The sequence below is a fragment of the Diaporthe citri genome, assembly GCF_014595645.1.
Source record: "Diaporthe citri strain NFHF-8-4 chromosome Unknown scaffold_19, whole genome shotgun sequence".
Classification (NCBI taxonomy): domain Eukaryota; kingdom Fungi; phylum Ascomycota; class Sordariomycetes; order Diaporthales; family Diaporthaceae; genus Diaporthe; species Diaporthe citri.
In genome coordinates this window covers 124087-139114 of record NW_025064864.1, presented here as the reverse complement: position 1 = coordinate 139114, position 15028 = coordinate 124087, and the positions used below count along the sequence as shown (strand labels likewise).

Below are 15028 nucleotides of genomic sequence, written 5' to 3'. Positions count from 1 at the left end.
TTACAGATCTTTCTGGCTGCTGATCAATAAACTTCCGGGCTCGGCTGCAGCACTATCCCCTCACCCAGGCTGAGTCAGTTGGCAACATCGCTTCTTCCTTCCTATCATCACTTTTTTGACCAAAGACATGGCGAGTGACCATGAGTTCACGAATGAGACGTCGAAGGGCCAGCCGCTTGACATGACTGTCTTGGGGATGAACAGCGGCACATCCATGGTATGTAGATTGTGACTGATAATTTCAGTAGTTTTATCATTTTCTTGACATGTCGACTGTGCATCACTGGCAAGGTCGTGGCGTTTTATATGCAACAGCAGTAGGCTTTGGAATTTCATAGACGGCTGACAATTTCAGGACGGTATCGACTGCGCTCTTTGCCATTTCAGACAAGAAACTCCAGAGTCGCCCATGCACTTCTCCCTTCTGAAGTACGGAGAAATTCCCATGGACCTCAAGATCAAGAAGCGCGTTCTCAACATCATCAAGCACGACAGGACCTCTGCGTCAGAGCTTTCGGAAGTCAACGTCCTCCTAGGAGAGGTGTTCGCAGAGGCGGTAAAGCAGTTCTGCAAAGACAACAAGATCGACATCAAGTCCATCGACGCGATCGGATCCCACGGGCAGACAATCTGGCTTGCCTCGATGCCGGAAAAGGGGGTCCCAAAGTCTGCGCTTACCATGGCCGAGGGCACTATCATCGCCTCACGTACAGGTATCACCACCGTGACTGACTTCCGCGTATCGGATCAGTCCGCCGGGCGCCAGGGCGCCCCCCTCATCGCCTTCTTTGATGCGCTGCTCTTGCATCACCCCGGCAAGCTTCGCGCGTGCCAGAACATTGGCGGCATTGCGAACGTGTGTTTCATTCCACCAGACGGGCCTGGTCGTGCGTACGACTTCGATACTGGCCCCGGAAACGCTCTCATTGATGCGGCCGTGAGGCACTACACTGATGGGGCCATGGAGTGCGACAAGGACGGGGTGATGGGCAAGCGTGGAACTGTGTGCCAAGAGCTTGTGGACAAGTTCATCAGAGACATACCCTACTTCTCGTGGGACCCGCCGAAGACTACCGGCCGCGAGGTTTTCCGCGACACTCTCGCAGACGATCTTATCCGCGATGGAGAGGCCCATGGCCTGTCTGCAGACGATGTCGTGGCCACAGTTACCAGGATCACGTCCCAGGCAATCGTTGACCATTGGCACCGATATGGCCCTGAAGGGAAGAAGGTTGATGAAGTTTTCATGTGTGGTGGAGGGGCTTACAACCCCAACATCACAGATTACATGAAGGAGAAGCTGCCTGGCCTCAAGATGCTCATGCTTGATGATGCTGGTATACCAGGCGGTGCGAAGGAAGCCGTTACGTTTGCTTGGCAGGGGATGGAAGCTTTGGTTGGTAGGAGTATACCGGTTCCGGAGCGAGTGGAGACAAGAAAACCATATATCCTGGGTAAGGTGAACCCGGGGGATAACTATCGGATGGTTATGAGCAAGGGAATGAAGTTTGGAGAGGGTAGGGAATCACTGGGCTGGGTGACAGAGATGATCAATTATGTGGACGGAAAGGTTTTTGACAATAAGTGGTGAGTCTGGATGCACAAGTCGGCATGAATGGCTAGTGGAAAGGCAATTGGTTGCGACATTGGCAGTTGGAGTTCAATATTTCTGAATTACATTTCTGGCTTAATAACTAATCGCAGTTCCTACGCTGCGCACGCGTAGCTGTTAGCTATATCAAATTTCTCTCCCCGCGATACCGTTTACACTAGTAGCCTCTGTTGGCAAGTACGACCCTCGCACTTGGAAGGCTACTTTAGTTATCCCCTCCGGGGCACGTAGCCTCTCAGAACTTAGACAGAACAACACCAATACACGATTGCTTCCCATACGATTATCGTACGTACGAGAGACCTACCAACAGCCTCAGAGAGCATCAATATCTGGGCCATCGATGCATCAACTGTATTCGTAACCGGCGTTGTGACTTTCCACTGGTACGTGGGCCCTACACAAAGCGCCGTCTGCGAATGTAGGGCTCGAGTGCAAAGAATGGCCGGCAAGCGACGGATGGACAACCTGGAAGAGGGCGACGGTGATGCCCTCCTGGACGCAGATGGTGCTGCTGGTGTCCCCGCCCTCAACGACATGCCACTTGCCGCAGTTGAGCGTCGTACCCTGCGCGACCTCGACGCCTCCAGGAAGGGGGGACACTGTTCAGCGTGTACCCGTCCCCAAGCGTTGTAACCCTGGTGGCTGTGGGCGGCGTCTCGTTCTTCGTTCACGTGGCCTCGTATCTCGTTTAGAGTTCGTTTACCGTACTGGATGAGACCCCACGCCCGATCGACGCGACGCTTAGCCGTAGCTCAACACCAACAAGCAGTTGGCGACTCATTATTGGAACGCTCAGCACGGAGACCTCCATCGTCCAATCTGGGATAATCTCCGCTCAAAGATAATGGGGCTTAGTCCACATCCCACGGAGGTTCTTTCCAGACCACAGTCTGCCCCTGGCCTTGTTCAAGACCCCTGTCATCACCACTTTGAAGTTGCCTGAAGCAGGCTCCTGTGTTTCCAGATGGCATGCAGACCCAGATCCACAAAACCAAGTAGAAAAAAAAAAAAAACACAGCCACGGTCTTCGTCTTCGTCAGGTGCCTGGCTCTTGGGAAGATCAACTACGCATACGACGAGCCCGGAACTTGGGAGTGCTGCTTTGATATACGCGGTCTTTACTGAAGGAAATGAGACGTTCGAAATTCATAAATGTCATGTAGGGAAGCTTTCGTGCTCACAATCATCTCCCACAGAACTTGACTACATCCACATCGTTAAAGAGTTCGACACAGCGTCCCTAGAAGCCAAAGACCATGGATTCCACGACGGCCGCGGACCCTGGAGCGGGCTTCAACTTCCAGCTCTACCGATACACGCCCTCACTGGCCGCAGCGGTTGTTGGAGTCGTTGTTTTCGCCAGCCTTACGGTATTGCACACGGGGCTCCTACTTAGAGCCAGGGCTTTCTACTTCACTGCATTCAAGGGAACCGAGCGTACAGAATACAACGGCTCGCCTTTGTTCGTTTAAGTCACGGCCGTAATGTTCTCCACCAGACGTCCTCGCTCGTTTACGCTCGCTCGTTCATGCTCGTTATCCCCAACTCCCTCCCATCCATTCTCGCTCCCGATCCGTCTGGATCGTCTTGCCCTGGAGCTATGAGTTCCCCCCCCCCCCCTACAACACACAACGTCGCCAATAGAGCCACACGGTCATCTCCTAGTCAAGAGACGTGGGCCACACAGGAAGTCAAGGAACGGGTGTTTTAACTGCCGGAAACGCCGAGTCAAGGTTATAATCCCTGCCGAATTTGACCATCCGAACGCCGCTGACACGGCCTTCCAGTGTAGCGAGGAGCGACCGAGCTGTCAATCGTGTGTCAGAAGAGAAATTTCCTGCGAATACACCAAGCAAACCCAGGCCGTCAACCATGGAACGCCTCAAGCGCCCGATGTACTGGATGGAGGCCCTCCAAGTCGGCCATCTCCAGTGGCTGATTCCTTTCCGGACCGCAGGCGCACAGTCCCTCAGACTACTCCCGCATCCACACCGGGCACCATCTCCGGTGCATCGACAGCATCCGTTGCCGCTCTGCCAAACTTTAGCATTAGGGATCTAGAATTACTGCACCACTGGACTATGTCCGCCAGCGTGGATATCTACAAGACGCCTGGCGTAGACTCACTGTGGAAAATAACTCTTCCACAGATCGGCTTCCAGCACCCTTTCGTGGCGCATGCTATTCTCAGCCTCGCTGCCTTGCACATGTCTTACATTGGTGGATCCCAGAACAGGTCTTGCATCATGGAAGCAACGCAGCATCACGAGATAGCCATGGCAGGTTTTCATGAATGTGTCAACAATCTCACTCAAGAGAAGAGCGAGGCTCTGCTTGCGTGGTCAATCCTCAACCTTTTGTACGTCTTCAGCATCTCGAGACAGCTTGCCGACAGCGCGGGGCGGAACTCGCCCCGCCTCCGCAAGGACCGCTTGTTGGGCGTGGAATGGATCCCGATGATGCGCGGCATCGACGCCGTACTGGGGCCGTATTATGACTTCCTGCGCCAGGGCAGGATGAGCACCATCCTTACTCTTGGTAACTGGGGAGAGCTGAACCCCGACGAGTTCACTACCGACCCGGCTGATCTGGAGCTGTGCCGGCTGCGAGACGTCTGGAAAGGCAGCGGCGACTCAGAGGTCTACGAGGGAGCTCTATCAGTGATTAGGAAATGTCGCATGCACACCGTGCAGTTTGAGACGATGGATGCCCAGACGCTTCAGCGATGGGACTGTAATCGTGGGGCCGGTCCAAAGGCCTTTATTCACTTTGCACCTCAACAGTATTTCACGTTGCTACACCAACGACAACCGCCATCATTGGTTCTATTTGCGCACTTCGGCGCCTTTCTTCATGCACTGGATGATTATTGGTTTCTCGAAGGCTGGGGCAAAGATACAGTTGAAGTGGTGGATGAGCTGCTAGGGAGTTATTGGAGACCATGGATTTACTGGCCTCTTCAGTCTGTAGGCCTGGATGAAGCTGCAACCATCTAAATGAGCAACGAGTGCTTCGTTTCAGCGAAAGTAACATCGCAAATAAGTCGCCATAATATCTAAATAAACGTCTCTTCCAATATATATGCTATTTATTTATGCTAGATCTTTTAGACAGGATCATTCTCGGAGTCACATCACTAAGTGTCCTTCAACACCACGTGGTTGGTTGAAAGCAGGCCCTGAATCACTCAAAAGCGGTCCAGATTATGATGCGGCAGAGTATCCAACTTCCAGCCACCATTGCCCCATCCTCCAGACAGTATTGCAGCCATGTCAGCGGGGTGTATCCACGGTACGGAATACAGAGCGGACCATGATCAAGAAACTTCCAAAGTACAACGCCCTCATGTGTTTCCGCCAGGGGATACTGCTGTTGGAGCGGCCGGTGGGTGTTGCGTTGGTGGAACGATGAAAAGCAACTGCAAGAACAATAAAGAATCCGAAATTGATAAGTTGGACGAACAGGCCGACGATGACGACCTTGGCGCCACTTCCAAGAGCTTCCAGGCTTCCCGCGGCCTGCTAACCACCGCCTGGGAAATCAATGTCAGTATTTCCCGCCGAATGTTCGATAAAAAGATGCTTACCTCCTCCCTGAAGAAAGAAAATTGGACATCACCAGTCACGAACAGCTTCGTCATCCATTCCTTTTGAATCATGACATGCCCCTCGCCGTCAACCACGCTGATGATTCTTCCGAGCTCCATGTAGATAGCGGCGGCGAAGAGAGCGGGCGCAACAAGCAACAATAGCCTGTGTGATGTAAGGACCGAGGGTCCAGTCAGGACTTTTATTCCCAGATTTGGCGCGGCCAGCGTAGCCAATTACTTCAACTGCATGAGAATTGAATTAGCACTCCTTGCAAACTATTATGGTTGTATTCCGATGACCAACTGCTAGTGGCCAGGTTCATGCAACTCACGAATGCCTCCAATTGCCAGCGGCAGAAGAAACCAGCACCTCGACTTAAGAAGCCGCCAAAAATGAGGGGCGGCGGCGGCTGAGAAGAGCAAGATAAATATAACCGCTCCAGCAATAGTTGGATCGTAGTGATAGAGCCTGAAGCTGCTGGCAGCGGCCAAGTCAGCTTCTGTGGGGTTGCGTGACATCAGCGTCGTGACGAAGTCTCCCATGGAGTAGAACATGACAAAGGAGGCAAAAGGAAGGTATTTCCGGTAGTATGTATGAAGATGCTTGACGTCAGCGAGTGTATGGGTAAAGGCAACGCAATGAGTATGTGAATTGAAAAGACAGAACAAGAAACTATTCATGAATAGATGAGCGATGGTGAAAGAAGGTCGACTAGATTGTTGAGAATAATTCTTAACTTCAAGCAGACTGCCACCTCAAGTCACTTAACAACTGTTTTATTATTTTGCCTTCTTCCACCCTGTAGGATAATACATTCAACCATGACAAGACTCCACGAAACATTGCCCCGTCACGCGATAGCATGCAAAAGAACAGCCAGCACAACCGCTAAATAAATATCAAATGTTGGCAATATAGCAGAACTTTTGCTATGCTGAAATATAGATAGACTTGCCTAAGCCACACAGCACCAGATGTTTGAAGTCTGTCCACATCCAACCACTCTCTGACAACAGAGCATGTTGGCTGGAATGAGCAGCCCCGCGCCCACAACCCCGATCCTCCTTATTCTGCAGCCTTCTGAGAGTGAGGTCTCCATCTTCTCTCTCCTCTCTGAGCTCCTCGTCAGGTGTCGGCAGTTTAGCGGCTGATTCCATGCTGACCAGGGTCTCATCCAGTATCTGGAGGACAGCTTCCCTGTCCTGCCGCTGTTCCTCCACATGTATTTCGTTACTCCGGTCTCGCGAGTTTGGTTTCACGCCTGATCCCCCATCGCCGTACGGTGTCAGCATTTTTTCGAGTATTTCCCTCAATGATGCCTCCCCCGAAGCAGTACTGAAGTTCAAGATTAACAGTCGGATAATCCTCGTAGCACGAAGGTTATTCGACCATTGTGGGCCTTGAATCAACTGTCCCTCTCTGTTATCCCCGACTGTTACGATCACGCCAAACCGTTTCCCTACGTCTATGTCGTCTAAGTCGTCTTCACGAGAAATCCAGGGCTGCTTGTTCTTGTCCCGGAACGCATCGTTGGAATCTTGCTGATGGGTGTAACACTCAGACCACCATCGAAAGTTGATGCGAGGGTCAGGATGAAGTTGCGAAATAAGCTGGTTCCAACCATAGCGATTTCGCGATTGCGACATGAGACTTCGAATGCAATAATTCAACCACAGTGAGCCTCTTATTTGTGGGGAAACCCCTCGAGGAGGTGGAACGCAGCGTCGAGGGTCGTTGAGGTCAAGATAGCCTGATTGAACCGCATGGGTGAGGTCAAAAGCCAAAGTCATTTGCCCCATTTCATGACCCTTGAATATCACCTCGGAAACGTAGTCTTTTACCGAATCGCTGCGGATCCATGAGGGATAATTGCCATCCAAAGCCCATGTGCCAAACCAGGAATCCTCGGAGCAAATGCTTCTCTGGAATACGGACGGCAACGCCGGTCGGAGTTTTAAGTCGCTCTCTACGCACGATCCAAAGTCTTTATCTGAAGGCAAGGCTCCAGATGCGCGGAAGAAGGCCATGTTAACCTCTCTTAGGGAACTCAGATAAAGAGACCTGACGTTTCCTGTGCTGTCTCTTCCCCCCTCACCAACGAGCCGCAGAAGACCTGAAAAAAGCCCGTTAAATCTACAGAGATGAGTTTGGCTGGGACAAAGGTGCCGAGGGAGTAAGGCACTTCGATATCGCAGCGTAGTGCTGTAAACAGAAATAGTCTTTTACATCATCACACGCCGATACTGTGCCCACCACCGAGAAGACAGCTCTTGCTTCCTGGTGGTATCTTCGCGGGATGCGATTGAATATCTGCTTGAAAAAGTCGTCCAATTCTTCGGCGCGGAATGTATCAACCACCTCCTTCAGAGTCGCGAAGTCTTGACGGTCGGCCAAGAGAAGCAGAAGCTCATTCATGGTGACGACCACCCAGACGAATACGCCTTGGGCATTGTCCACCATTGCTCGGACTAGCTCCTTGCGGTGCTGTTTCTTGAAGCTGATTGATTGGAAATGGGGATTGCTCTTTAGCCTTGTCTTCACCAATTTCTTAATGTCACGAGTCGTATGAAGATGCAGCTGCAGACGTTGTTGAACGGGGAACGTGTTGAGAAACGGATTGTCCTCCCTGCTTGACACGCAGATCTTGATGTTTTGGGGGCTGCATTGGCACCAGCTTTGAACGGTCATCGCAAGCTGTTCATGCGCGTGTGGATGTCCAAATTCATCCATGACGTCAATGAGGAAGAAGATTCGGTAGGACTGGGTGAGGTGCTTCTGAAGCAGCTCCAGTAGTGCAGTCTGGAGTTCAGAGAAACTGAGTCTGAGTTTCGAATCTTCTGTCTGTGTCTTGGTGTTGAACACGGTGAACGTTTCTGGATTCCAGTGCTGGGGGAAGACGGTCTGGATGTATTTTCGTGCACTTGTCAGCAGTTGGTGTAGCAGTGACCGTATGAGCAGCTCTATACATAAATGGTCCTCTGGCTTCCATTCAAAAGCATCAGAAGCAGGTTTCCATGCGTAAAAGCTCGCTTTGAGAAGAGGTTTGTTGTCAAGATGCGCCCACTGATTCAGCCTTTTATGGACATCGGTGCTGCCGTCAATGAACTTCATCATAGTGCTCTTACCACTTCCTGGCTTTCCAGAAATATGGTAGATGCCGTCTGTAGAGTTCAGCCATTCTGTGAAGGGTTTGTATGAGGTAATCCACTGAAAGGTTTTGCCGATATCGCCTTGAATTTGATCCTCTCTTGATTGTGGAAAGTTGATAGCTCTCAGAATCCAGTCTTGATTATCAGCTTGGCGGGCTGAGGTCGAATTCGCTTTTTGATAGTCATCGCAGAGGTCTAGCAAGCTCAATTTTACGCCCTGCGATTGATCGACGAGTGACTGGATGAGTGACTGCATGCTTCCAAGTAGACTTGAATGACGTTGAGATATTTCGTCCAGGCAATCAAAGCGTTGGCGTGAATCGAGCCTAATTTTTGTATGAATGACTGAACTGCAGTAGTTTCGTATTTCAAGGACAATGAGTAGCTCATACCTGGCACAAGCGGCATTGAATGCCGCGATGCATTGTGACCACTGACCACGTAACGACTCGATCTCGTCTCTTGTCCATACCGTGATCACACTAGCCCTTATTACCTCCGCGAGGCTGTATTCTGATGTTTTCGGCACGTTCGTCTTGTGTGTAGCAGATAGTCCCAGGCGTACTCGGAAGCTTGGACGCGATGTCTTGCTATTGGCCTTGCATTTCCCCAGCAGTACTGAAATTCTCTCGCCCAAGTTCTCGCACTGACTGATGCAATTTAGCAAGTTGTTCGAGGCATCATCAGCTGTTGGGGAATTATTATAATTGTTGTTGTTGTTGTTGCCTGCGTGGGATATCCTGGGTTTCAAACCAGCGACCCTCTTTTCGAACTCCTTCACCGATTCTTCCAAGGTCTTGTTGAACTCAGTGGCGTTGGCCTTCTTGAAGTGTAGTTCCACCCCGGTCTCGATAATCTTCCCTGCAAATTGAATGAAACTGAGAATAGCTGATGTGGTGCCGATAATTGTTGCTGGATCCATTTGGGCAGGTTCTTTGGAACTGACAGCCTCTTCACCCGTGTTGCGTGCCGGCCAAAACGTATGTTCGACCTAGTAACGTGGGTGCAGCACCTAGAGGCTGGAGTAGGCTAAGTGAAGGTGGAAGGCAAGAGAACTGAGTTTCGCGCTTCGGGGCGGGGACAGCAGAAAACACATCAGCCAAGAACACTTATGCAGATTGGCAGATAAACGCCCGCCACTGTTGCACAATGAGGAGTGCCGTAGCAGGCGTCCTCCGCGAGGCTTGCATCTACAAGTAAAAGCGACGAACAAACGATGACGGTAAGGCATCCCAGTGAGCCTAAGTCGACCGATATATTAGAAACCTGCAGCTTGCGGAACCACCCTTAGCTGGTCTGCATTGCACAGCCAGCCATCCAGTTCAAAGGTGGGTTGCACAATGGCTTGACTGGTGTCAACATGCAAAACCATCATGATCACTGCTTAAGCCCCGCCATTTCTTTTTATCTCGGCAGGTGACTTTGTCTCACAGCAGGCGTGGCAGAGGCCATGGTGTCACTGATTAGTAAAGATAGTATGGTTGGCCCGCTGTGGTATCCAGAACCCCCACCACCATCACCGCTGCAAGAGAGACTCCAGGAGAGATTTACAGCCTTGTAATAGTAGCGTCTTACGTGAGGCACAAGGAAGCGTAATAATGTGAGGATCAATATTGAGCATTCAAGAAATCCGAAAATTATCTGACGAACACCATAACCCTCTTCCTCCCTGAAGCTAAATCAATTTCCAAGAATATAGGTACGCCATTCCAAGTGGTCTTGGCCTCTCATATTCCCACTAGGCTACGCACGTAGGTGAATAGGGGAGGAATGACCGTCAGGATCACGAAGAAAATTCCAAATAGACTCAAGGAAAGCGAGCTAAGGGCTGCGGCACGCCTGTCCCGCTCTAGAAGTATTGCCGTAGCGATGGCAGACGAGTTTGCCCCTAGAACCACCCCCCCCCCCAGGTCACGAAGTCCTCTGTTGAAGATGCCAGTTAGTGAGAGATTTCAAAAGCTACACAACAAAAGATAGCAGCCTGGTAAACATCCATTTCGTGGTGTGGGTGAAAACCAAGGATGAGAACTTCAGCGCAATTAATTGGACTTACTTTCGGGGATCCTCAGCATGCGCAATATAGTCGGACCAAATATGGGCCCCGATATGCCACTGACAACGGCAATGACCTAGATGGCAGCCGTGTCACCGCCCAGGTTCTCGGTCGACAGCTGTGCCAACGCGAGCGTGACACTTCGCGGTGCAACTGCGAGGCTGATTGTCGCAGATATGCCGAGCGAGGAGCACAGTGGCGGGTACCCAAAAAGAGACGGGATGGTAAGAAACACCACCGGCAGGAAAATGGGCGCAAAGTAGTGACGAAGCTCTCGGCGGTACTGGTACATCGGCATGGCGAGGGAGACGATGCTGGCGTCGAGCAGGCTGGCGAGGATGTCGCCCGCCCTTGGGCGTGGGAGCCCCGAGGCACCGCGTAGATAGTTCAAGTACGAATTACCAGTCTTGTAGAGGTTCAGACACTCGTACAGCGTGAGGCTCCTGGAGACGGAGAACCCCCAGATGAGGAGTATGGTAAAGAGCGCGCAGACGAGGACGGGGTGTGCGACGCGCTTTATCTTGGGCGGCACGGCGTTGGCGGCCTGGAAGCAGAGGATGTTGATGCAGAGGAAGATCGGCATGGTGTAGCCGCTTCCGTAATAGACTGGGAGCCCGATGACCAGGAATAGGGAAAGCCAAGTTAGGTGGTCGATATTCTTGAGAAGCGATAATCTCCATTGTCGTTTCTTTTCAGTGGAAGGGTCATTCTCAGGTGTCATTGCTGAATTTCGCTCTAATTCTGATGGTGCGACGGATCCCGTCATCAGATCTGAAGTTTGGGAGGCATTTTAAGGGTTCTTGGGGGATTCTTGATCAACGTCTGGTGCTTTTCGCGAAGGGGTTGAGTTTCCACTTCTTTCTGTTGGTGATGTTGGGACGGAAGGCTCAGGCGTCGTGGTTTCTGGCTTCTCGATGTTTCCGACAATACCTGGCGCTGGAGACAGAATATTGTCCCCACGAAGCCTGCGACATATCCATTGAACAGCGACGCACGAAAAGCCTGTCACGGCATATTGAGCAACATACCCAACGATGAATACCCCCGCCAAAGCGCCAATTTGCTCCCCGCTGATGAGAGTACTGTTAGGGAGTAGAACAAAGCTTGGCGTGAAGTAGAGGCTCATCGTTCGGAGAGCAAATTCAGTGGGTTTATTGAGTACACTTGACAAGGTACCCATATGGCTGGGAGGCAACAGCCAATCACACACACCACAGGCAGGAAGAACAAGATAAGGAGGCATGCCACGCTGGCTGGAAAGTCGACGGTCCCCAGCCATATGAGCGAGTCCATTCCAACAATGCAGTACAGCAAGAAGACTATACTGATGGGAACGAGTATCCATGGTCGAATGAGGGTGTCCCACCACGGTGACGCCGTGATATTGTGTGCAGGCATATTCGGGTTATCTCTGGGAGATTGTGAAGGGAACCGAAAAGAACAGTGACAGAGAGAATGAAGTTGTCGAAGTATCTCTCTGACTGGACGAAGGATGGTATTGGGGATGGGAGAGAAGAGAAGATGTCCGTGGACGATGACTGTGACAGGAGAGGGGGGTTGAGAGATTTGCGAATAGATCTTAGGAAATCAAGTCCACGTCATCAAGTCCACGTCTTAATGGATGCGACAGAGAATATCATCTTCTTCGGTGATATTCACTCCGTTATGCGCCCACGATCCCATATGCGCTGAAACGGGGCAACCTGAATACCCTCCCTTCCGACGGTGACGCGAAAATCTTCGAGTGTCAACCTCAGTTGGCTGAACTAAAGCCCAGCATGCTGGTTGGTTGCGTCTTACGAGCTTCTTTTTGCTTGGCCGCATCAACCGATGATGAAGAGTCCGACCCTCATCACACCCAGCAAATACTGAGATAGTCGAGATAAACCGGAAATACCAATGTATCCCGCAGCAATTTTGCTCCGCTTGCACGGAGACAGGTGAGTTAAACTGGGGCTTCTGTCACCACACCTACAGGATGCGTCAATGCTTTCCCCATCCCTTGTACACAAAGGTTTTGACCCTCTGCATGTCTTCATCCCTCCCTATGCACAACACGTAAGCTTCCCTTGCTGGCATCCCATTTGTTTGAGACGCTTCCTCGATACCCGATGCGAGAACGGCGTGTTTCTTTTCAGCCGCTCACATATACGAAGAGTGACTCCGTGATGTGGGATCCCGTTATCCTGAGACTGCTCAGGTAAGGAAGATCGACGGACATAGAAGGATCAACGGCGGCGAGGTCCAGAAACCCGGATTAGCAGTGAGGTACAGCCTTTGAAGCCACCAAAATTGCGTCTTCGTGTGGGCAAGGGGAGTCCGAAGGGAAGGAATCCCGTGACTAGGAACAGATAGGACCAATAGATGACACAAGCTTGGCTGTATCTCGTCTCGCTTTGGTACCAGAATACCCGGGGGTGGGCGTTGAAGCCGTTATGGGTTGGAAGATTGATATCACACCTCCCTGCTGTACACGATTTAGATGCTCTCTATATCTTCATCAGCCTTTCCTCTGCCTCCGGCGTTCCCTTGTGGCGCACTTTACACGTGATCCTCGTTACCATTCTTCATATCGATTTTCTCGTATATTGCACCCGACATGGCTGCTGCTGTTCGAACCGTTCACGCCGACCCAGTCTTGGAAAGGCCACTCGTCTCGCCTTTCAATACTTTCACGATGAACCTATTAGGTATGTTGAGACAGGCCAGGCCCAAGTGTCATGAGATGAGCCCAGAACTGAATCACGAGGGCCACATCGCAGCTGGAGGAGTGGCTGGAATCATGGAAGCCCTCTCATGTCACCCACTCGACACGATAAAGTTGCGAATGCAGTTGCTGCGCCATGATCCACGTGTGAGCACAATTCCCTTCATGTTTGGCAATAACTCCGGTTTCTAATCATGGTCCTTAGTTGCAACGCTCAGGCGGATTCATCAGTACTCTGGGACACATCGTGCGGAACGAGGGTCTTGTTGGGCTCTACAGAGGCTTCGATGCTGTCATTCTTGGGATGGGTCCCAAAATGGGCATTCGCTTTACCTCTTTTGAAGGTTACAAGCATCTGGGTGCTTCATTCACCGGGCAGCCAATTCCAAGCAGTTCCGTGGTGTTCCTCTCTGGACTGGCTGCCGGAATCACAGGGGCAGTCTGCGTTGTCAATCCGATGGAGGTCGTCAAAATAAGGCTCCAGGGGCAGCACCGAGGAGGCGGAGGGGCCGTTGCGGGCCTACCCATGTACCACAATGCCTTTGACGCTGCCCGCGGCGTCGTCCGGAACGAGGGCATGTCCGCACTCTGGCGTGGGGTGTCGCTTACAGCCATGCGTCAAGGAACAAACCAGGCAGCCAACTTAACCACTTACTCCTTCCTGAAATAGGCGGCACAGCGATACTGGAGCAAAAAGAGGGACGACAAAGAGCCCCTGCCGACGTATGTGACAGGTGCTATCGGGTTCTTCTCGGGCGCGATGGGGCCGCTCTGCAACGCGCCGATCGACACGATTAAAACGAGGTTGCAGAACGCCGCAGCACACGGGGACAGGCGGATACTGGGGATCGTGACGGGTCTGATAAGGGAGGAGGGTCCTAGGGCCCTGTACAAAGGCTTGATGCCTCGGGTGATGCGGGTGGCACCCGGGCAGGCGGTGACATTCATGGCCTATGAGTTCTTCAAGACACGGCTGGAGAGTTTTAGGATCTAAGGTGGTGCTGCAGTGAGATGGAGCAAATGGAACGGTGGAGCCGTATTAGGTAGTTACTCGGCGATACAGAATGGATCACGACAACATAGATGCAGATGCGATGGGCCTTTTTGCACGAACTTGTCATCTTCAGTTGATACTTGCCCACATTTTCTGAACCACATACATGCACTGATATGTAACTAAAGTCGATCATTCGCAGCAGCATTTGGGATTGACGCCAAGAGCGCGCTCTGACTGGCGCCCACGCACACACACAGTATTTCGTTAAGACGGGTCAGTCATCCTTGCCAGAGTGCACGCGTTCAAACCATAACATCATGTCATCGGCGTCTTGATCGAGATCCCGGTGTATGATTTCAATCAGATAGTGTGATTCCGCTCTGTCTTGAACACGCGAAACATTACAGTGGACACGCGGCTTCAACTTTGGGCGATCAGATACTCGATTTCTTATTACCAGGGGCGCTAGCCAGTTGTCTCAATGTGAATGCATCTTTAACAATGTTGGTAGACCACCAGGTTCTACATATGCAGGCATATTGGCAAGAGTCTTATCTGTACCATCATTACCATTAACCGCTTCTGCCTCTGATATCTGATGCATGCAGGAACCTTGATAATTTTGGTACCGTGTCGAGCGTGTTATGCATGCAACGTCGGGAGTCAGGAACGCCCCCCCACGCGGGACTTATACGAGACAGGAAAACAAGGCGTGAAGAAGTACTGTATGGACCCCGGCTCCTTCACCCCACAGGAACGGCCCGCCTCGGCTGCCGTTCAACGCTCCGCGCGGGTCAATGAGCCGGCCATCCAATGTCATGAAATGTCATGCATTTGTCCGTGCCCGCTAAGACCCACGTGCCGCTGCAGAAGGGTCCAAGCAGATGCCAGTAGAGTATGCAGATATCAGTAGTGTA

General features: G+C 51.6%; 4 protein-coding genes across 4 annotated transcripts; 2 read left to right on the top strand and 2 right to left on the bottom strand.

The window, feature by feature from the left end:
• Nucleotides 1-127: 127 nt before the first annotated feature.
• On the top strand, nucleotides 128-5618 carry INS49_005617 (uncharacterized protein; the record flags this gene model as incomplete). Its single annotated transcript, XM_043166396.1, has 6 exons — nucleotides 128-217; nucleotides 356-1587; nucleotides 2038-2223; nucleotides 3573-4437; nucleotides 5068-5160; nucleotides 5556-5618. The coding sequence occupies 6 exons, from the start codon at nucleotides 128-130 to the stop codon at nucleotides 5616-5618; spliced, it is 2529 nt and encodes an 842-aa protein (XP_043016957.1).
• Nucleotides 5619-7338: 1720 nt separating this feature from the next.
• Nucleotides 7339-9276, bottom strand: INS49_005616 (uncharacterized protein; the record flags this gene model as incomplete). The annotated part of the gene is made up of 2 exons (XM_043166395.1): nucleotides 7339-8366; nucleotides 9108-9276. The coding sequence occupies 2 exons, from the start codon at nucleotides 9274-9276 to the stop codon at nucleotides 7339-7341; spliced, it is 1197 nt and encodes a 398-aa protein (XP_043016956.1).
• A 1207-nt stretch (nucleotides 9277-10483) lies between these two features.
• On the bottom strand, nucleotides 10484-11128 carry INS49_005615 (uncharacterized protein; the record flags this gene model as incomplete). The annotated part of the gene is made up of 1 exon (XM_043166394.1): nucleotides 10484-11128. One exon carries the CDS (start codon nucleotides 11126-11128, stop codon nucleotides 10484-10486), a length of 645 nt encoding a protein of 214 aa, XP_043016955.1.
• A 1878-nt stretch (nucleotides 11129-13006) lies between these two features.
• Nucleotides 13007-14108, top strand: INS49_005614 (uncharacterized protein; the record flags this gene model as incomplete). Its single annotated transcript, XM_043166393.1, has 3 exons — nucleotides 13007-13261; nucleotides 13320-13712; nucleotides 13785-14108. 3 exons carry the CDS (start codon nucleotides 13007-13009, stop codon nucleotides 14106-14108), a joined length of 972 nt encoding a protein of 323 aa, XP_043016954.1.
• Nucleotides 14109-15028: the final 920 nt, after the last annotated feature.